The sequence below is a fragment of the Oncorhynchus mykiss genome, chromosome 20 (genome assembly GCF_013265735.2).
Source record: "Oncorhynchus mykiss isolate Arlee chromosome 20, USDA_OmykA_1.1, whole genome shotgun sequence".
Classification (NCBI taxonomy): Eukaryota; Metazoa; Chordata; class Actinopteri; order Salmoniformes; family Salmonidae; genus Oncorhynchus; species Oncorhynchus mykiss.
The window spans coordinates 36482827-36507623 of record NC_048584.1 but is presented as its reverse complement, the minus strand read 5'-3'; the positions used below and the strand labels follow the sequence as shown (position 1 = coordinate 36507623).

Here is a 24797-nt window from a genome sequence, read left to right as displayed (position 1 = left end):
CGAACATTGCGAACATCATCAACACTACATTTCATGTTGAATGAAAGATCATTCTGTCCGTCCACTAGACGATGACTACAGAGAAAACACGAGTAACTACGGAACAATTAGTCTCTGGTTCATTCAACTCCACTGGACACAGAGACTGAACTTCTCAAAGTAGCTTAGCTGCTTTACGGTCTCATTCTGTTGTCTGATCCTTAGGTACAAGGATGTCCATCATTTTCTTACAGGCCACTCAACTAAAAGATGGCCATTGAGACGTGTATAGTAACTACAAAGATGGCTTGGTGTCTGTTATCCGGTTGGTTTTGGTTGGCTTAGTAACTAGATTGTTTGAGGTCTGTTGAGCTGGTTGATTTTGGTTAGCTTAGTAGCTATGGACATAATTTGGTTGGTTTGGTGTCTGTTATCCAGTTGGTTTTTGGTTGGTTTCAGAACTATGGAGGTGATTCGGTGTCTGTTGAGCTGATTGGAATTGCATGCTAGACCAGGGATAGAGACGACATGCAGGCATGCAGTGAGTCGAGATGATAGATCACTTACACTCCACCTCCAGAATGGCGCTAACAGTCCGTGTGAGTTCTTTAGCCTCCGCGGTTAGTGTGGCGGCTGTCCACTGGGACTTCTTCCCCGCCCGGGCTCCCAAGGGCTGAGAGGAGGCTCCAGCCTTCACGTCACCGGAGCTGCAGAGACACACACAGGTATAGAGTTAAACTTTCAAGTTGACATGTATTTTTACACTGTTTTAAGCATGGCTGTATTTGTCAATCTAGCAAGGGGGCAATATTTAGATTTTTTTTCATTGGCAAGATTAGCAAACTTAGGCACAGTGGTGGAAAAAGTACCCAAATGTGATACTTGAGTAAAAGTATAGATACCTTAATAGAAAGTTACTCTCGTAAAAGTTAAAGTCACCAAGTAAAATACTACTTAAGTAAAAGTATAAAAGTATTTGGTTCTAAGTATCAAATTACATGTAATTGCTGAAATGTACTTAAGTATCAAAAGTAAAAGTCTAAATGATTTCAAATTCCATATATTAAGCAAACCAGACGGCACCATTTTCTTTCGGATTGCCAGGGTCACACTCCAAAACTCAGATTATGCATAGACGCCCCACAAGACCTCAACTGGCAGCTTCATTAAATAGTATCGGCAAAACACCAGTCTCAACGTCAACAGTGAAGAGGCGACTCCGGGATGCTGGCCTTCTAGGCAGAGTTCCTCTGTCCAGTGTCTGTGTTATTTTCCCCATCTTAATCTTTTCTTTTTATTGACAAGTCTGAGAGATGGCTTTTTCTTTGCAACTCTGCCTAGAAGGCCACCATCCCGGAGTCGTTAGACTCAATGCATCTTTAGATTATTTTAAAAGGGAATAGTTTCACCATATTAAAATGAGAGTTCAGACAACGTAACAGAGTGGACCTTACCATGAAGGGCAGATGTAAATGAATTACTGATCACATTAAATAAATAACAATCTTCAGAAATGACTGTCAATGCAACAAAAATAACTAAGGCTTTACAATGATGGTTCAACTTGGAGTAATGTTGGGATTGAGTGGGTTAAAATCTTCCTAGAAGTGACAGCTTTGACAGAGGGACATTTTGGTACTTCAGCCTTTATTCATATAAAACATCTGATTGATTGAATTCTCCATCTAGTCTATAGTAAAGATCACTTCATTTAATATAACAGGCTTTTATTGGTGCACAATTTCTACTTGAAATATCAAAAGGGACCAAAAAGGAACTCATTTCGTGGAATGACTCAGAAACCATGTGGGACCCTTCACAACTGTTAATTATCATTCAGCTGAGTCTGATGCTTGATTCAGAGCTCTACTCCATCCTGTTGGATAAGTAGCAGACGAGAGGAGAACTCTACTAAATGGGTTCTGCTGTCTACAGGGTCCCTCATTACACACCTACCCACCGATATGGGTCCTGCAGAGGTGCCTGGGTCAAACGCACACATACACAGATAGATGAAGACACACACAGGAGTAAGCACACAGACACACACAGGAGTAGGCACACAGACACACATACACAGATAGATGAAGACACACACAGGAGTAGGCACACAGACACACACACACGGATAGATGAAGACACACACAGGAGTAGGCACACAGACACACACACACACGGATAGATGAAGACACACACAGGAGTAGGCACACAGCCACACACAGGAGTAGGCACACAGCCACACACAGGAGTAGGCACACAGCCACACACAGGAGTAGGCACACAGACACACACAGGAGTAGACACACACAGGAGTAGGCACACAGCCACACACAGGAGTAGGCACACAGCCACACACAGGAGTAGGCACACAGACACACACAGGAGTAGGCACACAGACACACACAGGAGTAGACACACAGACACACACAGGAGTAGACACACAGACACACACAGGAGTAGGCACACAGACACACACAGGAGTAGACACACACAGGAGTAGACACACACAGGAGTAGACACACACAGGAGCAGGCATACAGACACACACAGGAGTAGACACACAGACACACACAGGAGTAGGCACACAGACACACACAGGAGTAGGCACACAGACACACACAGGAGTAGACACACACAGGAGTAGACACACACAGGAGTAGACACACACAGGAGCAGGCACACAGACACACACAGGAGTAGACACACAGACACACACAGGAGTAGACACACAGACACACACAGGAGTAGACACACAGACACACACAGGAGTAGGCACACAGACACACACAGGAGTAGACACACACAGGAGTAGACACACACAGGAGTAGACACACACAGGAGTAGACACACACAGGAGCAGGCATACAGACACACACAGGAGTAGGCACACAGACACACACAGGAGTAGACACACACAGGAGTAGACACACACAGGAGTAGACACACACAGGAGCAGGCACACAGACACACACAGGAGCAGGCATACAGACACACACAGGAGTAGACACACACAGGAGTAGGCACACAGCCACACACAGGAGTAGACACACAGACACACACACACGGATAGATGAAGACACACACAGGAGTAGACACACACAGGAGTAGACACACACAGGAGCAGGCATACAGACACACACAGGAGTAGACACACACAGGAGTAGGCACACAGCCACACACAGGAGCAGACACACAGACACACACAGGAGTAGACACACACAGGAGTAGACACACACAGGAGCAGGCATACAGACACACACACACGGATAGATGAAGACACACACAGGAGTAGACACACACAGGAGCAGGCACACAGACACACACAGGAGCAGACACACAGACACACACAGGAGTAGACACACACAGGAGTAGACACACACAGGAGTAGACACACACAGGAGTAGACACACACAGGAGCAGGCATACAGACACACACACACGGATAGATGAAGACACACACAGGAGTAGACACACACAGGAGCAGGCACACACAGGAGCAGGCACACAGACACACACACACGGATAGATAAAGACACACACAGGAGTAGACACACACAGGAGCAGGCACACACAGGAGCAGGCACACAGACACACACACACGGATAGATGAAGACACACACAGGAGTAGACACACACAGGAGCAGGCACACACAGGAGCAGGCACACAGACACACACACACGGATAGATGAAGACACACACAGGAGTAGGCACACAGACACACACAGGAGTAGACACACACAGGAGTAGACACACACAGGAGCAGACACACACAGGAGTAGACACACACAGGAGCAGACACACACAGGAGTAGACACACACAGGAGCAGACACACACAGGAGTAGACACACACAGGAGCAGACACACAGACACACAGGGATAGATGAAGACACGCATAAACACAAAGGAAAGCTGCAGGAGATCTTAGATTGGAGATTGGAATTTGTTAGAGACTGCTAGACACACACACACTCACTCCCGCACACACTCCCGCACACACACGCGAAGAGAAGTTACAGGAGGTCTTACATACTGGGTCTTTATAGACACACAGTTTAGTAAAACTGATGGGATTATATAGAATAACATGCTGTCTCATTAACTGAAAAGGTTCAGGAAAAATGGTCTGTTAAAAAATTTAAAAAAAAGCTTTTATGCTTGTCTTTACAATTAGGAGTAAATAGACTTGGTCAGAGATCTGCTGTCTGCCAACTGTTGCTACTAGCAACAAGTTAAATGTCATATTTTTGTGCATCACTCGCTGCAATCTAATGTCACCATAACCCATTAACGGTTTCCTGTATACAATGAATGAATGAGATGCTCAGAAAGACAGCCGGCTTTTGAAAGGGAAAGGACGGAGGCAGACATTTTTATTAATGTTCACTCTATTCCTACTGAGCACCATAGACATTCTTACCTGAAGCTCTTCACAGGTCCTTGATTTTCAATGAGGAAGTCTTGGACATTCTGACCGGGAAGGAATGACAAGATTAGTATTATTTGTGAGTTGGCAGCTGTCTCCAATACTCTATTTCCTATATGGTGTGCTACTTTTGACCAGGGCCCATACATAGGGCCCAAGCATAGGGCCCAAGCATAGGGCCCAAGCATAGGGCCCATGCATAGGGCCCATACATAGGGCCCATACATGGCTCTTGTCAAAATTAGGGCACTATAAAGAGAATAGGGTGCCATTTGGGACACATACGATGAGACCACATTTCTGAACACCACAAGCCTATTTATCAGATCTGGGAATAAATACTATTTAAGATATTTCAATGACATTCACATGCATTTCAAAGTAAGTACTTGATGTTTTTTATTTTGATATTTATTTTCAAATACAGTTGGAAATTATTGGTATGTATTTAAAAAATACTCAAAGACACAGACACATTTTCTTTTTCAAATAAAAATAGAGCATCCTTAGATGTCATTTTAAGGCCGCAAAATGTGAAGACTGCAAGGGGTGTGTAAACTTTCACTAGGCACTGTACCTCCACGAAGTTGAGCAGTTTACCCATGGACACCTCAAAACCCTTTTTGGCCTCCTCGTTCTTCCTTAGTTGACACTCCAGAACGGCCACTCTCTTCTTCAGTTCCTCTGTCTCATCCTATCAGAAAGGACAACAACACAGAGATCAGGTCGTCAGCTTGCCTACATCTGGATGAGTTTTCAAGTTGAAAGATTGGCTGTATTTTCAGTAGGGCTGTCATAGCTACTCAGTTAATTTTTTGTATTTTAGTGCACAATTATTTTATTTTATCGTGACTAATCGCATTGTCTGGAAGTGTAGAAAATACACTGAAAACAAGTTGACATTGAGGTTAATGAAAGCGTGCTTTATCAATTTACCTGATTTTTTTATCTGTTACTTTGGACAAAATCAAGTTGTCAATATTCTTGTAATGCTTTTTGTATAAAGAATCTTAAATTACAGCTCAATTTGAGCAAATTCTGAATTTGCGATTAATCTTGATGAACCACAGCAAATCCTGCTATGAACACAATAAAACATGTTTTTTTACAGCCCTAATTTTCAATAGTGACATTTTCAATAAAGTGTCATTCATTGATGATAGTTTATTATTTTTTATAAACTATTGCAAACTAATCTATTGACTTTTCTGTGACTGCTTAAAGTGTGATACTACTTTGTTTGTTTATAAACACTTTTCCATTGACGTACTATACTACTGTATGTACTCTGAGTGCCAAAAGAGTGACTGGTGATGTAATCATGGTCCAGGTACTGGTCGCTAGCCAGATCAGTACAAATAACCTGACAACATTAAATGAACGTCACTGAGCTTCAACATCAATACATTAATGATGCAGCAGGAGCAGCTCTGGTCCTGAATAATACAAGTCAAATGCTGACCCACTTTTACTGAACAGGACAGAGAGAAAACCTGGAGTGGTTTCACGTACATGAGGATTGGAGATCTGGAGGGGACTCACACAGTAAGGAAGGGTGGGGAGTGACAGGAGAGAAAGGAAAAGCAAGGAGAGGAGATGATGTTAAGAATGAGGGAGAAGTTTGAACTTATTTTACTCACACAGGGAAGCAGGGAATCCTAGCAGGTAAAGGGGAAAACCAGGAGCTTTGCTTAGCACAGCACAGGGGCGAGGGAGGGACCTGGAAGATGGCGCCGACAGACATGGCAGCTTAGCTTCCAGTTTCTTAGCAACTTTGCAGAATTTAGTTTTTTTGTATGTACATTATAAGGCCAGAACTTTTTTGTTATTACATACAGCCGGAAAAAAACTTTTAGATATCGGAGCTACAGTAATTCACCAGCACTACGAACAGAAAAACAACTTTCCCGAATTGGATCTTTTGTTCGTACCCCCCAGATTATTGAACTCAGAGGCCGCTTCAAGACGCCACTGGCGGAAAAGAGGTATTCAGAATTGACTTCAAGTCCGACTCAGGAGGCGTACACACCATCCACAGCTTCCGAGTATTTTACTCGCTAATGTTCAGTCCTTGGACAATAAAGTACAAGAGCTCAGGGCGAGGGTTTCCTTCCAGAGAGACATCAGGGACTGTAACATTCTCTGTTTCACGGAATCATGGCTCTCTCCGGATATACTCTCCCCGTCCATACAGCCAACTGGGTTCTCAGTACATCACACAGACAGGAATAAAGAACTCTCCGGGAAGAAGAAAGGCGAGGGTGCATGTTTCATGATTAACAACTCATGGTGTGATTGTGATAACGTACAGGAACAGAAGTCCTTTTGATCAGGCGACCTAGAATATCTCACAAACAAATGTCGACCAAATTACCTCCCAAAATAATTATCTTCAGTTATAGTCACAGCCGTGTATATTCCCCTTCAAGTCGATACCACGACGGCCCTCAAGGAACTACATTGGACTTTGTGCAAACTGGAAACCACATATCCCGAGGCAGTATTTATTGTAGCTCAGGATCATAACAAAGCAAATTTGAGGAAAACGCTACCGAAGTTTTATCAACACATTGGTTGTAGTACTCATGCTACAAAAAATCTCGACCATTGTTACTCTCCCTTCCGGGATGGCTACAAGGCCCTCCCTTCGGCAAATCAGATCACGACTACATTCTGCTTCTCCCTTGCTATAGGCAAGGGAGAATAACATTAACGTTAACGTATACACGGACACGGTGACTGAGTTCATCAAGGAAGTGCAGAGGGAATGTTGTTCCCACTGTGACTATTAAAACCCAAACCAATGGGTTTGATGGCAGCATTCGCGCAAAACTGAAAGCGTAAACCACCTCATTTAACGGCAAGGTGACTGGGAATTTGGTAGAATACAAACAATTCAATGGCTCAGGCACGAACAATTGAAGTAGGAAGTTTACATACACCTTAGCCAAATACATTTAAACTCAGTTTTTCATAATTCCCTGTTTTAGGTCAGTTAGGATCACCACTTTATTTTAAGAATGTGAAATCTCAGAATAATAGTTGAGAGAATGATTTGATTCAGCTTTTATTTCTTTCATCACATTCCCAGTGGGTCAGAAGTTTACATACACTCAATTAGTATTTGCTAGCATTGCCTTTAAATTGTTTAACTTGGGTCAAACGTTTCGGGTAGCCTTCCACAAGCTTCCCACAATAAGTTGGGTGAATTTTGGCCCATTCCTCCTGACAGAGCTGGTGTAACTGAGTCAGGTTTGTAGGCCTCCTTGCTCGCACACGCTTTTTCAGTTCTGCCCACAAATTTTCTATAGGATTGAGGTCAGGGCTTTGAGATGGCCACTCTAATACCTTGACTTTGTTGTCCTTAAGCCATTTTACCACAACTTTGGAAGTATGCTTGGGGTCATTGTCCATTTGGAAGACCCATTTGCAACCAAGCTTTAACTTCCTGATGGATGTCTTGATGTTACTTCAATATATCCTCATGATGCCATCTATTTTGTGGAGTGCACCAGTCCCTCCTGCAGCAAAGCACCCCCACAACATGATTCTGCCACCCCCATGCTTCATGGTTGGGATGGTGTTGTTCGGCTTGCAAGCATCCCCCTTTTTCCTCCAAACATAACGATGGTCATTATGGCCAAACTGAAAGGCCGCTCATTTTTGTTTCATCAGACCAGAGGACATTTCTCCAAAAAGTACGATCTTTGTCACCATGTGCAGTAGCAAACTGTAGTATGGCTTTTTTATGGCTGTTTTGGAGCAGTGGCTTCTTCCTTGCTGAGAAGCCTTTCAGGTTATGTCGATATAGGACTCGTTTTATTGTGGATATAGATACGTTTGTACCTGTTTCCTCCAGCATCTTCACAAGGTCCTTTGCTGTTGTTCTGGGATTGATTTGCACTTTTCACACCAAAGTACGGTCATATCTAGGAGACAGAACGTGTCTACTTCCTGAGCGGTATGACAGCTGTGTGGTCCCATGGTGTTTATACTTGCGTACTATTGTTTGTACAGATGAATGTGGTACCTTCAGGCGTTTGAAAATTGCTCCCAAGGATGAACCAGACTTGTGGAAGTCTACAAAAAAAATTCTGAGGTGTTGGTTGATTTCTTTTGATTTTCCCATGATGTCAAGCAAAGAGGCACTGAGTTTGAAGGTAGGCCTTGAAATACATCCACAGGTACACCTCAAATTGACTCAAATGATGTCAATTAGCCTATCAGAAGCTTCTGAAGTCATGACATACTTTTCTGGAATTTTCCAAGACGTTTATAGGCACAGTCAACTTAGTGTATGTAAACTTCTGACCCAGTGGAATTGTGAAACAGTGAATTATATGTGAAATAATCTGTCTGTAAACAATTGTTGGAAGAATTACTTGTGTCATGCGCAAAGTAGTTGTCCTAACCGACTTGCCAAAACTATAGTTTGTTAACAAGAAATTTGTGGAGTGGTTGAAAAAAGAGTTTTAATGATTCCAACCTAAGAGTATGGAAACTTCCGACTTCAACTGTATGTGGCAGGGTCTACAGACAATCCCGGATTACAAAGGGAAAACCAGCCTCATCGCAGACATTAATGTCTTGCTTCTGGACAAGCTAAACATCTTCCTTGCCCGCTTTGAGGATAACACATTCCCACCGTCATGGTCCGCTCCCAAGGACTGTGGGCTCTCGTTCTCCGTGGCCGACGTGAGTAAGACATTTAAGTGTGTTAACCCTCACAAGACTGCAGGTCTAGACGGTATCCCTAGCCGCGTCTTCAAAGCATGCACAGACCATCTGGCTGGAGTGTTTACGGACATATTCAATCTCCCCCTATCTTAGTCTGAAGGCACCCACTTGCTTCAAGATCCCCACCCTTCTTCCTGTACCCAAGAAAGCAAAGGTAACTGAACTAAATGACTATCGACCCGTAGCACTCACTTCTGTCATCATGAAGTGCTTTGAGAGGCTTGTTAAGGATCATATCACCTCCACCTTACCTGACACCATAGCTGCACCTCAATTTGCATACCGCCCCGATAGATCCACAGATGATGCAATCGCCATTGCACCTCACACTGCCCTATCCCATCTGGACAAGAGGAATACACCATAGTACCCTCCAAGCTCATCATTAAGCTCAGGACCCTGGTTCTGAACCCCACCCTGTGCAACTGGGTCCTGGACTTCCTGATGGGCCGCCCCCAGGTGCTGAAGGTAGGAAACAACACCTCCACTGCGCTGATCCACAACACAAGGGCCCCACAAGAGTGTGTTCTCCTGGAGCGGACTTTACCTAGCAGCACTGGGGAGGGGAGGAACCTGGAGCGGACTTTACCTAGCAGCAGAGGGGAGAGGGAGGAACCTGGAGCGGACTTTACCTAGAAGCACTGGGGAGAGGGAAGAACCTGGAGCGGACTTTACCTAGCAGCACTGGGGAGATGGAGGAACCTGGAGCGGACTTTACCTAGCAGCAGAGGGGAGAGGGAGGAACCTGGAGCGGACTTTACCTAGCAGCACTGGGGAGAGGGAAGAACCTGGAGCGGACTTTACCTAGCAGCACTGGGGAGATGGAGGAACCTGGAGCGGACTTTACCTAGCAGCACTGGGGAGAGGGAGGAACCTGGAGCGGACTTTACCTCGCAGCAGAGGGGAGAGGGAAGAACCTGGAGCGGACTTTACCTAGCAGCAGAGGGGAGAGGGAGGAACCTGGAGCGGACTTTACCTAGCAGCAGAGGGGAGGGGAGGAACCTGGAACGGACTTTACCTAGCAGCAGAGGGGAGAGGGAGGAACCTGGAGCGGACTTTACCTAGCAGCACTGGGGAGAAGAGTAACCTGGAACGGACTTTACCTAGCAGCACAGGGGAGGGAGGGACCTGGAACAGACTTTACCTAGCAGCAGAGGGGAGAGGGAGGGACCTGGAGCGGACTTTACCTAGCAGCACTGGGGAGAGGGAGGAACCTGGAGCGGACTTTACCTAGCAGCACTGGGGAGAGGGAGGAACCTGGAGCGATGGGGCAGTAGCTCACGGGTCTGCGTACACACAACCGCAGTCAGTTAGCCTAGTAAGCAAAACATTGTAGCGGCCTCCCTCTCAACAGCGAAGAGAAAAACGTTTTAGAGTTAATTTCCTGCAATTCTACACATTTTGCCATGGGGCATTGAGGAAATGTTGCAGTTTTGGAGCTAGTTGCACCTTGTGTGTTCTACTATTCTAACTCTCAACAGCAGTTTTTGGAAATGGATCTGCGGGCCTACAAAAGGGGAGCCGCGGGCCGCTTGTTCCTCATCCCTGCCTTAAACCAAGTTAATAATACGTGTGGTTGAGTCGTTGCGGACATCTTGCTTCTGGACAAACTAAACACCTTCTTTGCCCACTTTGAGGATAACCCAGAGCCACCGACATATTGCGCTCCCAAGGACTGTGGGCTCTCGTTCTCCGTGGCCGCCGACGTCAGTAAGACATTTAAGCGTGCATGTGATACATGTTATTAATACATGCTCCCGACGTCAGTAAGACATTTAAGCGTGCATGTGATACATGTTAATAATACATGCGGTCGAGGAGTAGACTGTTATTCATTCCAACAGGGGAATGTAGTCTGTTAGCTCAGACTGGGCACAGGTTTAATAGGCCCCACACACAAACGGACGGACAGTGAAGTCTGTTACCTCAGACTGGGTTTATAGGTCCTGCAACACACTAAAAAAAGGAAAAGGAGAATGACATGAAAAGGAGAGAGAGAAGGAAAGACAGTACCAGAAGAGAGCAACAAAAAAACATCTTCGCCAGGAGGTCATAGCACTGTGTAGGATATTGGCTCAGGTCTACAGTAGTGCACTAAATGAACAATAATAGCACTGTGTAGGGTATTGGCTCTGGTCTACAGTAGTGCACTACATGAACAATAATAGCACTGTGTAGGGTATTGGCTCAGGTCTACAGTAGTGCACTACATGAACAATAATAGCACTGTCTAGGGTATTGGCTCTGGTCTACAGTAGTGGACTACATGAACAATAATAGCACTGTCTAGGGTATTGGCTCTGGTCTACAGTAGTGCACTAAATGAACAATAATAGCACTGTGTAGGGTATTGGCTCTGGTCTACAGTAGTGCACTACATGAACAATAATAGCACTGTGTAGGGTATTGGCTCTGGTCTACAGTAGTGGACTACATGAACAATAATAGCACTGTCTAGGGTATTGGCTCTGGTCTACAGTAGTGGACTACATGAACAATAATAGCACTGTGTAGGGTATTGGCTCTGGTCTACAGTAGTGCACTACATGAACAATAATAGCACTGTGTAGGGTATTGGCTCTGGTCTACAGTAGTGCACTGCTGTATCTAGAGATTAAAGGGTATGATTTGAGACTCAGTCTGTGTTACCTGCACCAGGCTGGACTGGCCGGGCTGCTCTGTCCTCTGGGTCTGGAGCTCAGCTATCTCAGCCTCCAGGAGATGGATCACCTCCTCATAATCCATCTCCATCCCCCTGGCCTGCTTCTGGGCTGCCTCAGACAGGTGGATCCTGCTCCGCAGTGCACGGCTCTCCTCAACTCCAGACTTGACCTCCTACCATCGACAGGAGAGGACAGTTAAACAGGAACAGGGGTACAGGAGTTCCGGGAGGTGGACTTGTTGCCTTGAGTCCAGAGTGGACCAACTTAAACTTAAATCATATGTTTGACATCTTAAATGATCGTGGCCCAGGTTACATGAAAAACCACATTGATATGGTCTTATAACCAATACCAGAGCTGGTGTTATGTCTAGTAAAATCCCAAGAGTAAACAGTACTGCGAGGAGCACGTTTTCCATACAGGCATTTGTCTATGGAATAGCCTTCCCTTGGAGATCAAGCAAATAAAAATAGCTTTAAAAAGCAGGCAAAGTTTTTCATTTTAGACAAGGTTGTCTAAGAAAGAGAAACCACTCCAGTGCCCCTACTGCTGGCCAGGTGTATTTATTTAAAGGATCGGTGTGATGTGCAATGAATTGATTGTTTTAATGTGAAATGAATATGGTTGATTTTTAAGGTTAGGGAGAAGTGCTGTGAATAGTGACACATTTTTTAGGACGTCAATATAAATGTATGTATTTATGGTTGTTCGTAATTTTGTCTTCTATTTGAGTCATTATATGTGTCATTGTTTTTACCATCGAGAACACCTTTAGAAACAAACGTCTTAATTAATACTTTCAAGTGATATCCTCTGGGTCCACATTGTACATTTTGTTGTATATGTCTGTGTCCCAAAATAAATTAAATTCAATAGGCAAAGGTTCAGTGCATGTTGAAATTGTGAGGGAACATTTTACTGCTTGAATTAACGAACGAAAGGAGGAAGGAAGGAAGGAAGGAAGGAATGAATGAACGAAAGAAAGAATGAACAACAATGAAAAAGCAGGATGCTACATTATTTTCTCGGTTTGAATGGTACTTTGCTTCAAAACAATTATTCACTTCTTCCCGAGGATTTTAGCTGTCTGGTCATTCATTGATGGAGGATAAGTGTTCTGAGGTCATTCTCACAAGCTAGAGACAACTCGCTAGAGTAGAGAACGAGCTAGAATAGAGACAACGCGCTAGAGTAGAGTAGAGACAACACACTGGAGTAGAGACAACGAACTAGAGTAGAGACAACTCACTAGCTACAGTAGAGACAACGGACTAGAGTAGAGACAACTCACTAGCTACAGTAGAGACAACGGACTAGAGTAGAGACAACGCACTGGAGTAGAGACAACGCACTAGAGTAGAGACAACGCACTAGAGTAGAGACAACGCACTAGAGTAGAGACAATTCACTAGCTACAACAGAGACAACGGACTAGAGTAGAGACAACTCACTAGCTACAGTAGAGACAACGAACTAGAGTAGAGACAACGCACTGGAGTAGAGACGACGCACTAGAGTAGAGACAACACACTAGAGTAGAGACAACACACTAGAGTAGAGACAATGAACTAGAGTAGAGACAACGCACTAGAGTAGAGACAATGCACTGGAGTAGAGACCACGGACTAGAGTAGAGACAACGCACTGGAGTAGAGACAACGTACTAGAGTAGAGACAACTCACTAGCTACAGTAGAGACAACAGACTAGAGTAGAGACAACTCACTAGCTACAGTAGAGACAGCGAACTAGAGTAGAGACAACGCACTGGAGTAGAGACAACGAACTAGAGTAGAGACAACGCACTAGAGTAGAGACAACGCACTAGAGTAGAGACAACGCACTGGAGTAGAGACAACGCACTGGAGTAGAGACAACGCACTAGAGTAGAGACAACGCACTAGAGTAGAGACAACTCACTAGCTACAGTAGAGACAGCGAACTAGAGTAGAGACAACGCACTGGAGTAGAGACAACGAACTAGAGTAGAGACAACGCACTAGAGTAGAGACAACGCACTAGAGTAGAGACAACGCACTGGAGTAGAGACAACGCACTGGAGTAGAGACAACGCACTAGAGTAGAGACAACGCACTAGAGTAGAGACAACACACTAGAGTAGAGATAACACACTAGAGTAGAGACAACGCACTAGAGTAGAGACAACGCACTGGAGTAGAGACAACGGACTAGAGTAGAGACAACGCACTGGAGTAGAGACAACGCACTAGTTTTTCTGACCACGTAACCTGGCCTGGAAAACTCCTGGCCGTACCTGATACCATGATAATATGGTAGATAAGTGACATTGAAGGCTGTGGCCCATTTTTACTTCTGTTACCATCTACACAAGCTGTCATCTGTTATTAAGGTGCAGCTCATACTTTTAACAAAAAAACATTTGGTGACGATTACTTCCGGCCTCTGAAGACCTAAAAAAACATCCTGTTTCGTGTTTCTAGTGGCATAACATGCATTGGTCAGTGAGTTTGAAACCTATTTTACAGAACCCCTGTGCTACCCCCTACCTGGTGTTCCATTATCCATCAGTAAGTCAGTAGAAACAGGTCAAGGATGTAGCAGTCTAGTCATAACTCACATGGACATAAACAACAATTTTGACAACACATTTTCTGGGGTAATTTCTGATCTCTGCTGATGGATAAAAATAAATATCTCCCCTGGTGTATCTCTCTCTCTCTCTCTCTCTCACACACACACACGCACACACACGCACACACACGCACACTCCAGACTAACTGTTCCTGTTGTTTCCGGTTAGAATACTGGGAATTCTATCAATTCTGAGAACCGACGTTCCGAGAAGAGGAGAGAGAGAGAGAGAGAGAGAGAGAGAGGGATAAGACTTAAGCTGGGATAGATCACAGCACACGGGAAAGACATGAAAAGTAGAGAAAGCCCTCCATAACGTATCAGTATAAATATGTAAACTACCATTCAAAAATTTGGGGTCAAATAGAAAAGATCTTGCTTTTGGAAGAAAAACACATTTTAGGTCCATTAAATTAACATCAAATTAAACAGAAATACAGTGTAGACATTGTTAATGTTGTAAATGACTATTGTAGCTGGAAATGGCAGATTTTTTTATGGAATATCTACATAGGTGTACAGAGGCCCATTATCAGCAACTATCACTCCTGTGTTCCAATGGGACGTCGTGTTAGCTAATCCACGTTTATAATTTTAAAAGGCTAATTGATCATAAGAAAACCCTTTTGCAATTATGTTAGCAGAGATGAAAACTGTTGTCCTGATTAAAGAAGCAATAAAACTGGCGTTCTTTAGACTAGTTGAGTATCTGGAGCATCAGCATTTGTGGGTTCAATTACAGGCTCAAAATGGCCAGAAACAAATAACTGTAGAAGGCCAGCATCCCAGAGTCGCCTCTTCACTGTTGACGTTGAGACTGGTGTTTTGTGGGTACTATTTCATGAAGCTGCCAGTTGAGGACTTGTGAGGCATCTGTCTCTCAAACTAGACACTCTAATGTATTTGTCCTCTTGCTCAGTTGTGCACCGGGGCCTCCCACTCCCCTTTCTATTCTGGTTACAGCCAGTTTACGCTGTTTTGTGAAGGGAGAAGGACACAGCACTGTACGACATCTTCAGTTTCTTGGCAATTTCTCGCATGGAATAGCCTTCATTTCTCAGAACAAGAATAGACTGAGGAGTTTCAGAGGAAAGTTATTAGAGAGAGAGAGAGAGAGAGAGAGAGAGAGAGAGAGATTTAGAGTTGGATCAACTTTTGTCAGTAACATATACAGGATGCTACCCTCTACAACATAACCTTCACTTCAAATCAAAACTCAAAACCTACAACCTGATTTTGGACGGAATTACATAATCCCCTGGAAGGCTTACAACTACAAAATACTTTTTATTCCAACGCTATACAGCAAATGCTCTGGAAAACAACAGAAACCTGAAAACACCATCCAACCTGGAACTACGTAAGTTTAGTAATGTTTAGTCTGAAGCTATATTTTATTTCCAAAAGCCAAGAAGAAAAACGCATTACATTACTTCATAATGACTGAATGCTAAATTAAAGCTGCCAAGCTTGATACAACTTCAATTAGCACTGACGTGTCAAGTGAGAGGTGTCAAATCCATTTAGCCCAACAATGGCAGGAGAGTTGCACAGTCTACTCCAACCAAATGGAGAGGCCTTAGAAGCTGCCTCCTGCTGTTCATAGGTAATTAAAATACAGTACCCTGGGTATGTAAAGAATGATAAGGCAAGAAAAGATCACAAAATGAAGCTCCTTATGGAAAGTCAAGAGACACTTTTTGCTGACTATTATAAAAATGGGAACATCAGCAACCTCCTCTTCTACACAAACCATCCCCTGGCAGGGCACAGTGCTATATTAGCACACTACCCCTCTGTTAAGAGAGGGGGTGTTGACGAGGGGTGGAAACTCAGGATACTAGACAACGAGGACTCTGAGTCAGCCAATATACATCTCTATAAGTCTGGAACAGTAATGGTACAAGTGAACCCCAAACAGTTTCAGCTGGACTTTCACCTACTCAAAGAATTAGCCCAGCAGGAGAAGCTCTCCCTTGAGAAAGATACACCCCCCCCCCCCCCGAGTGGGTCAGACCAGGCCTCTTTATTATAGAACCCCACAGACGAGCAACCCCAAGCAACCCCACAGACGAGCTATACATACATTGGCCTAAACATTAGCGCCACAGGTAACTTCCACAAAGTTGTGAACGATCTGAGAGACAAGGCAAGAAGGGCATTCTATGCCATCAAAAGGAATATCAAATTTGACATACCAATTAGGATCTGGCTAAAAATACTTGAATCATTAATAGAACCCATTGCCCTTTATAGTTGTGAGGTCTGGGGTCCACTCACCAACCAATAATTCAAAAAATGGGACAAACACCAAATTGAGACTCTGCATGTAGAATTCTGAAAAAATATCCTCTGTGTACAACGTAAAACACCAAATAATGCATGTCGAGCAGAATTAGGCCGATACCCGCTAATTATCAAAACTGGTTGACCTTCTTTTTTTTTACTATGACTTTGTAATGTCTTTATTCTTTTGGAGCTTCTGTGAGTGTAATGTTTACTGTTCATTTTTATTGTTTATTTCACTTTTGTATATTATCTACTTCACTTGCTTTGGCAATGTTAACATATGTTTCCCATGCCAATAAAGCCCCTTGAATTGAATTGAGAGAGAGGTAGAGACGTAGAGAGGTAGAGACATGGGAGGAGAAAGCAAGAGAAGTATGTGTATGAGTCCATGTATGAGTGTGTGTGCCCCAATGTCCATGGCAAATACTAATCTTGGTGACCTTGGACACTAATGACAAATTGTAATGTTTCCCATTTCTTCATCTCTCCATCTTCATCTCCCCTTCCCCCCTCAGCTCTACAAAATAACCCTAATCAAGTCATACCAGTTGGCAATATAACCCTTCACAAAGAGAAACAGCAGGACTCTCCCCTGGCTCAATTCAATACTTCCACTCTGTATGCATATTTCATACATTTTTCTTGTAAATAATTGATTTTATTTATCCGCTTGTGTAATGTTTTCTGTGTACTGTCTGGGGTGACCAACCTGGACTCAGGGGTAGACTTAACATAGTAAACTTAAATCTTTCTCCCTCCCTTTAGTATGATAGGATTAGGGGTTAAGGTTAGTGGAAGGGTTACCCAGCTAGCACATATTTTTGGTTTGGACCTTGGTGAGTGTGTTGTTGTCCTACGGTTATTTTGCATACAACCTTCCCACAACGTTCTGGGAATGGTGCAGGACACCCAGCTAGCACATAATGTTCCGAGAACCATATGTTTCTTAAGTGGGAATTTCAGAAGTTTAGCATAAAGAAAACGTTCAGGGATCCATAGTAAAACGTTCTCAGACGCTCCATGAAACCTAAAAATGTTAAGTTCCCAGAACAGGCGAAAATGTTACTTCCATTCTCAGAACGTTTAAAACAGTCTTACCAGTCAGGAAACGTATGTCTTTGTTCCCAGAACCAATGGCAAACCAAAAACATATGTTCCCACAACTTCCAAGGAACCAAATGTGCTAGCTGGGAAAACTTAGGGTTAGGGGTTAGGGTTAAGATTAGGCGAAGGGTTAGCTGACATGCTAAGTAGCTGCAGAGCAGCTAAAATGTAGCAAGTAGTTGCAAAGTTGCTACTAACTAGCTAAAAAGATCTGTGATGCGATTCGAACACGCAACCTTTGGGTTGTTATACGCCCACCCATCCTCCCCGACCAACCTCCCTCCTGTTTGAGTGTCACAGATTTAAATTGACCATGTTACTTCGACTCTTTGAGGCCAGGCTGGGGTGACAGCAGGAGTTTAGTTATGTGAAGCTGCTGAGCAGTGGTGGAAAAAGTACCCAAATCTCATACTGGAGAAAAGTAAAGATACCTAATAACAGAAAAGGGCTCAAGTAAAAGTGAAAGTCACCCAGGAAAATACTATTTGAGTAAAAAGTCTAAAAATATTTAGTTATACTTAAGTATCAAAACTAAAACTATAAATAGTTTCAAATTCATTGTATTAAGCAACCCAGACAGCACCATTTTCTTACAGATATCATGGGGACAACATTTACAAATCAAGCATGTGTGTTTAGTGAGTCAGCCAGATCAGAGGCAGTTGGTATGACCAGGGATGTTCTCTTAAGTGCGTGAATTGGACCATTTTCCGGTCTTGCTAAGCATTCAAAGTGTAAGGAGCACTTTTGGGGTGTCAGGGAAAATGTATGGGGTAAAAAGTACATTGTTTTCTTTAAATTACAAGTTGTCAAAATGATAAATAGTACAGATAGACCCCCAAAATGACTTAATTAGTACTTTAAACAATGTTTAGTTAAGTACTTTACACCACTGCTGCTGAGCCTGTAGCTGTGGAGTCTGCAGGGGATCACTATAGAGAGCTCTTCAATGTAGCATCCCAAATGGCACCCTATTCCCTATATAGTGCACTACTTTTGACCCTATGAAGTTCACTACTTTTTTGAATAGGGTGCCATTTGGATGGGCCCTGGTGAAAAGTAGTGCAATATAAAGGGAATAGGGTGCCATTTGGGATGCAGATAAATATGATCTAGAAAGAGAACATGACTGATGCAAAATAATCAGAAAACCAATGAGGCCCGTTATCTACTTCCCCAGAGTCAGATAAACGTATTTATGTCTCTGTGTCCAGTATGAAGGACTGGACACAGGTGGTGAGAGTAGGCAACAACACATCCGCCACGGTGACCCTCAACACGAGGGCCCCTGTTCACCCACGACTGCGTTGCCGCACACGACTCCAACACCATCATTAAGTTTGCAGACGACACGACAGTGGTAGGCCTGATCACCGACAATGATGAGACAGCCTAAAGGGAGGAGGTCAGAGAACTGGCATTGTGGTGCCAAGTCAACAACCTCTCCCTCAACGTCAGCAAGACAAATGAGCTGATTGCGGACTACAGGAAACGAAGGGCTGAGCACGCCAGCATCCACATCGACAGGGCATGTCGAGAGCTTCAAGTTCCTCTGTGTCAACATCACTAAGGAATTATCATGGACCGCACAGCACACACCAACACAGTCGTGAAGAAGGCACGACAACATCTTCCCCCTCAGGAGACTGAAAAGATTTGTCACAGGCCCCACAGGCCCTAAGATCCTCAAAAAGTTCTACAGCATTGAGAGCATCTTGACTGGCTGCATCACTACCTGGTATGGCAACTGCTTGGCATCTAACCGCAATGCGCTAAAAAGGGTAATGCGTACGGCCCAGTACATCACTCACTGGGGCCGAGCTCCAAGGCGGTGTGAGAGAAAGTAGCCACCTAAGTCATAAACTGTTTCTCTGCTACCGCATGGCAAGAGGTACCGATGAACCAAATATGGAACCAACAAGACTGCTAATTAGTTATTTAAATAGTTAACCAATCCAGAGTATCTGGCAAATCAGTTAAGAACATTAAGAACAAATTCTTATTTTCAATGACAGCCTAAGAACAGTGGGTTAACTGGGCAGAACAACAGATTTTTACCTTGCCAGCTCGGGGATTTGATCTTGCGAACCTTTCGGTTTCAAGTCCAGCGCTCTAACCACTAGGCTACTTGCCGCCCCTGCATTGACTCTTTCGATTCATCACATATGTTGCTGTTACTGTTTATTAGGAGAGTGATGGAGTGCTGCATCAGATGACCTGGCCTCAACCCAATTGAGATGATTTGGGATGAGTTGAACTGCAGAGTGAAGGGAAAGCAGCCAACAAGTGCTCAGCATATGTGGGAACTCCTTCAAGACTATCGGAAAAGCACTCCTCATGAAGCTAGTTGAGAGAATGCCAAGAGTGTGCAAAGCTGCCATCAAGGCAAAGGGTGGCTACTTTGAAGAATCTCAAATATAAAATATATTTTAATTTGTTTAACACTTTTTTGGTTACTACATGATTCCCTACGTGTTATTACATAGTTTTGATGTCTTCACTATTATTCGAAATGTAGAAAATAGTACAAATTAAGAAAAACCCTTGAATGACTAGGTGTGTCCAAACTTTTGACTGGTACTGTATATATATATATATATATATATATATATATTTTTTTTTTTAAATGCCTCGTGCCCCAGCACGTTGACTCGGTACTGGGACCTCATGTATACAGCCAAGTTATTGTTACGCTTGGTGTATTTATTCCTCATGTTATGCTTTTTCAATTATGTATCTTTTTTCTCTCTCTGCATTGTTGGAAGTAAGTTTTTCACTGTTAGTCTACACCTGTTGTTTGCAAAGCATGTGACAATTTCTTTTGACTATACATGACCATACCAACCCAGTGTAGTGTACGTAGAAGGTTAAATAGTTACACTGCTGAATACACAGACGAAGCTAGAGTTTACAGTTACTCGCACACAGCTAAACCTGTTTGTGTGTGTGTGTGTGCATGTGTGTGTGTGTACGTGCATTGTCTCTGTGTGTGTGTGTGTGTGTGTGTGTGTGTGTGTGTGTGTGTGTGTGTGTGTGTGTGTGTGTGTGTGTGTGTGTGTGTGTGTGTGTGTGTGTGTGTGTGTGCATGTGGCGCCTGCATTTGTATGTGCTTGTGTGTTTGTTACAGTAGAGCTTTAACCTGAAAGCCAGGGACTGGCTACATAAAGTGCTTTCAGGAAAGTATTCACACCCCTTGACTTTTTCCACATGTTGTTGTTTTACAGCCTGAATTTAATATGTATTAAATTGAGATGTTGTGTCACTGGCCTTCACACCACATAATGTCAAAGTGGAAAGATGTTTTTAGAATTTTTAACAAATTAATAAAAAAATGAAATGCTGAAATGTTTTGAGTCAACAAGTAAACCCCTTTGTTATGGTAAGCCTAAATACGTTTAGGAGTAAAAGTCTGCTAAACAAGTCACATAAGTTGCATGGACTAATAGTGTTTAACATGAATTTCAAAAACAGATTCAACCACAGACCAGGGAGGTTTTAAATGCCTCGCGAAGAAGGGGACCTATTGGTAGATGGAGTAAAAAAAGCAGGCATTGAATATTCCCTTTGAGCATGGTGAGGTTAATAATTACACTTTGGATGGTGTATCAATACACCCAGTCACTACGAAGATACAGGCGTCATAACTAACTGAGTTGCCAGAGAGGAAGGAAACCGTTCAGGGATTTCACCATGAGGCAAATGGTGACTTTAAAACAGTTACAGAGTTTAATGGCTAAGATCGGAGAAAATGGAGGATTGATCAACAACATTGTAGTTACTCCACAATACTAACCTAAATGAGAATAAAAAGAAAGCCTGTACATAATAAAAATATTCCAAAACATGCATCCTATTTGCTATAAGGCACTAAAACAGCAAAAACATTGACTTTATGTCCTGAATACAAAGTGTTATGTTTGGGGCAAATCCAACACATCACAGAGAACCACTCTTCATATTTTCAAGCATGGTGGTGGTTGCATTCTGTTATGGGTATGCTTGTCATTGGCAAGGACTAGGGAGTTTTTTAAAAATAAAAATAATTGGAATAGAGCTAATCACAAGCAAAATCCTAGAGGAAAACCTGGTTTAGTCTGCTTTCCACCTTTCAGCAGGAGTTGCTTACCTAGACGACATTGAATCTTCCTTAGTGGCCGAGTTACAGTTTTGACTTAAATCTGCTTGAAAATCTAAAGGCAATACTTGAAAATGGCTGTCTAGCAATGATCAACAAGCATCTTGACAGAGCTTGAAGAATTTAAAAAATAATCATGTGCAAATATTGTAAAAATCCAGGTGTGCAAAGCTCTTAGAGATTTACCTAGAAAATGTCACAATTGTAATCACTGCCAAAGGTGATTCTAACATGTATTGACTTCAGGATGTGGTCATACCTGGTGGAAGAGAGAGGTGAGCACCGGAACATCCTGTCCTGCCTCTCTACTGCATCTTTATGTAATACATGTATCACTAGCCACTTTAACTGTGCCACTTTATTTACATACTCATCTCATATGTATATACTGCACTCAATACCATCTACTGTATCTTGCCTATGTCGCTCTGTACCATCACTCATTCATATATCTTTATGTACATATTCTTTATCCCCTTACACTTGTGTCTATAAGGTAGTAGTTTTGGAATTGTTAGCTAGATTACTTGTTGGTTATTACTGCATTGTCGTAACTAGAAGCACAAGCATTTCGCTACACTCGCATTAACATCTGCTAACCATGTGTATGTGACAAATAAAATTTGATTTGATTTGATTTGACTGTCCATATCCTTATCCTGGAACATCCTGAGTATTGACTCAGGGGGTTGAATACTTATCTAATCAATATATATTAGTGTATTCATTATTTATTGATTTATTCCACTTTGACTTTATTTTTTCCACTTAGAGCATTTTCTGTAGATTTTTCACACAAAAAATGACAATTACATCCATTTTAATCCCACCTTGTAACAGAACAACATTTTGGAAAAGTCAAGTAGTGTGAATACTTTATGAAGGCATTGCATGCAGTCATGGTCGTGACAAACATGCAGTAAAGAAGGAAGTATATGAAAGAAAGAAAGAAAGATGTTACCATCCCGGTTCCTGATGGACATATTAATATTGCCTGTGGATAAATGTGGATATTGATCTGTGCTCTTTACGCAACACTTGTATCAGAATATGCATCTCAAATGGCACCCTATTCCCTATATAGTGCACTACTCTGGTCCAGTTGTCCATCATAGGGAATAAGGTACCATTTGGGACGCATCCAGAGTGTGTGGGAGACCGACCCGTAGAGGAGTGGAGGTGAGGCCAAGTGTGCTGTGTCTATGACTCACAGTACAGAGAGGGTGTATTTCTTTATTTTACTTAGGGTCCACCCTCTTCTGTGTTCCCTGGAGTCTCGCACTTCATACAGTGAGTTTGTCCACTGTTCTGTCTGTTTCTCCCGCCTACACACGGTACTGTAAGTGCTGCTACTACAGGATGTGCTAAACCCAGTGCTCTCAACAAGCTCAGAGTACGCTTCCAAAATGATACCCTATTCCCTATATACAGTAGTGCACTACTTTTGAACAGAGCCCTGGTCAAAGAAGTGCACTACTTTTGAACAGAGCCCTGGTCAAATAAGTGCACTACTTTTGAACAGAGCCCTGGTCAAAGAAGTGCACTACTTTTGAACAGAGCCCTGGTCAAATAAGTGCACTACTTTTGAACAGAGCCCTGGTCAAAGAAGTGCACTACTTTTGAACAGAGCCCTGGTCAAATAAGTGCACTACTTTTGAACAGAGCCCTGGTCAAAGAAGTGCACTACTTTTGAACAGAGCCCTGGTCAAAGAAGTGCACTACTTTTGAACAGAGCCCTGGTCAAATAAGTGCACTACTTTTGAACAGAGCCCTGGTCAAATAAGTGCACTACTTTTGAACAGAGCCCTGGTCAAATAAGTGCACTACTTTTGAACAGAGCCCTGGTCAAATAAGTGCACTACTTTTGAACAGAGCCCTGGTCAAAGAAGTGCACTACTTTTGAACAGAGCCCTGGTCAAAGAAGTGCACTATAACCCGGAATAGTGTGTAATTTGGGAAGTGTACTCAGAGGATGCTTGGGGATGATGGCATACGTCAAAGGGACCGTGACTGCTCTAGTAGCACTAAGGTTGATTAACCACTTAGTGATGTGGTTCAAGGAGTTTATAATGAGTGGTCTGTTTGTTTCAGTATGGGATACTCATGTGGTTTGGTGTATGTAGTATTGGATACTCATGTGGTTTGGTGTATGTAGTATTGGATACTCATGTGGTTTGGTGTATGTAGTATTGGATACTCATGTGGTTTGGTGTATGTAGTATTGGATACTCATGTGGTTTGGTGTATGTAGTATTGGATACTCATGTGGTTTGGTGTATGTAGTATTGGACACTCATGTGGTTTGGTGTATGTAGTATTGGATACTCATGGGCTTTTTTTGTGGTATGTGAAAATAGAATGTGGTATATGTGAAATTTCCAAATTGTAGTTAAAGCTTTACATGCGTAGTCATTTTGGCTTTTCATCGAGTAGAATTCGCTGCACACTATAGAGAAGGGGAATCTTCTTTCCAAACCCGTGTGTGTTTGACAACAGCTTATAATCAGATAGGGAGACTCGCTTTACCAAAAATGAACAAATGCTGGGATCAACACAATTGCGCATTACACAACTCATTGTTAGTATGGTTGAGCTAGTACGTTTATATTTGTTGCTTATTGAATGCAGTTTTACTGAACAATATGTTCTAGATAGTATGTGGTACGATTAGTACACAGTGTGGCTTTTTACTAAGTAGTAGACAAGACACAGCCATTCACAAGACAATCCTGTTATTGTATTACTGTATGAATTCCATAGGCTAAGACCAGGAAAAGACATTTGCTTGCTCAATATAAGCTGGGAACTAAGGATACATTTTGAAGATATAGTGCTTGTATGCTACCACTTCCC

At 42.9% G+C, this 24797-nt stretch overlaps 1 protein-coding gene across 1 annotated transcript in view; it reads right to left on the bottom strand.

The window, feature by feature from the left end:
* LOC110499434 (syntaxin-binding protein 4) overlaps positions 1–24797 on the bottom strand; it is a 103701-nt gene that overhangs the window by 33282 nt on the left and 45622 nt on the right. The window contains exons 17-20 of the mRNA XM_036956294.1: positions 11791–11976; positions 4982–5098; positions 4399–4448; positions 547–686 (exon numbers count right to left, since the gene is read on the bottom strand). Coding sequence (XP_036812189.1) covers positions 547–686; positions 4399–4448; positions 4982–5098; positions 11791–11976 — 493 coding nt within the window. The remainder of the gene's footprint in view (positions 1–546; positions 687–4398; positions 4449–4981; positions 5099–11790; positions 11977–24797) is intronic.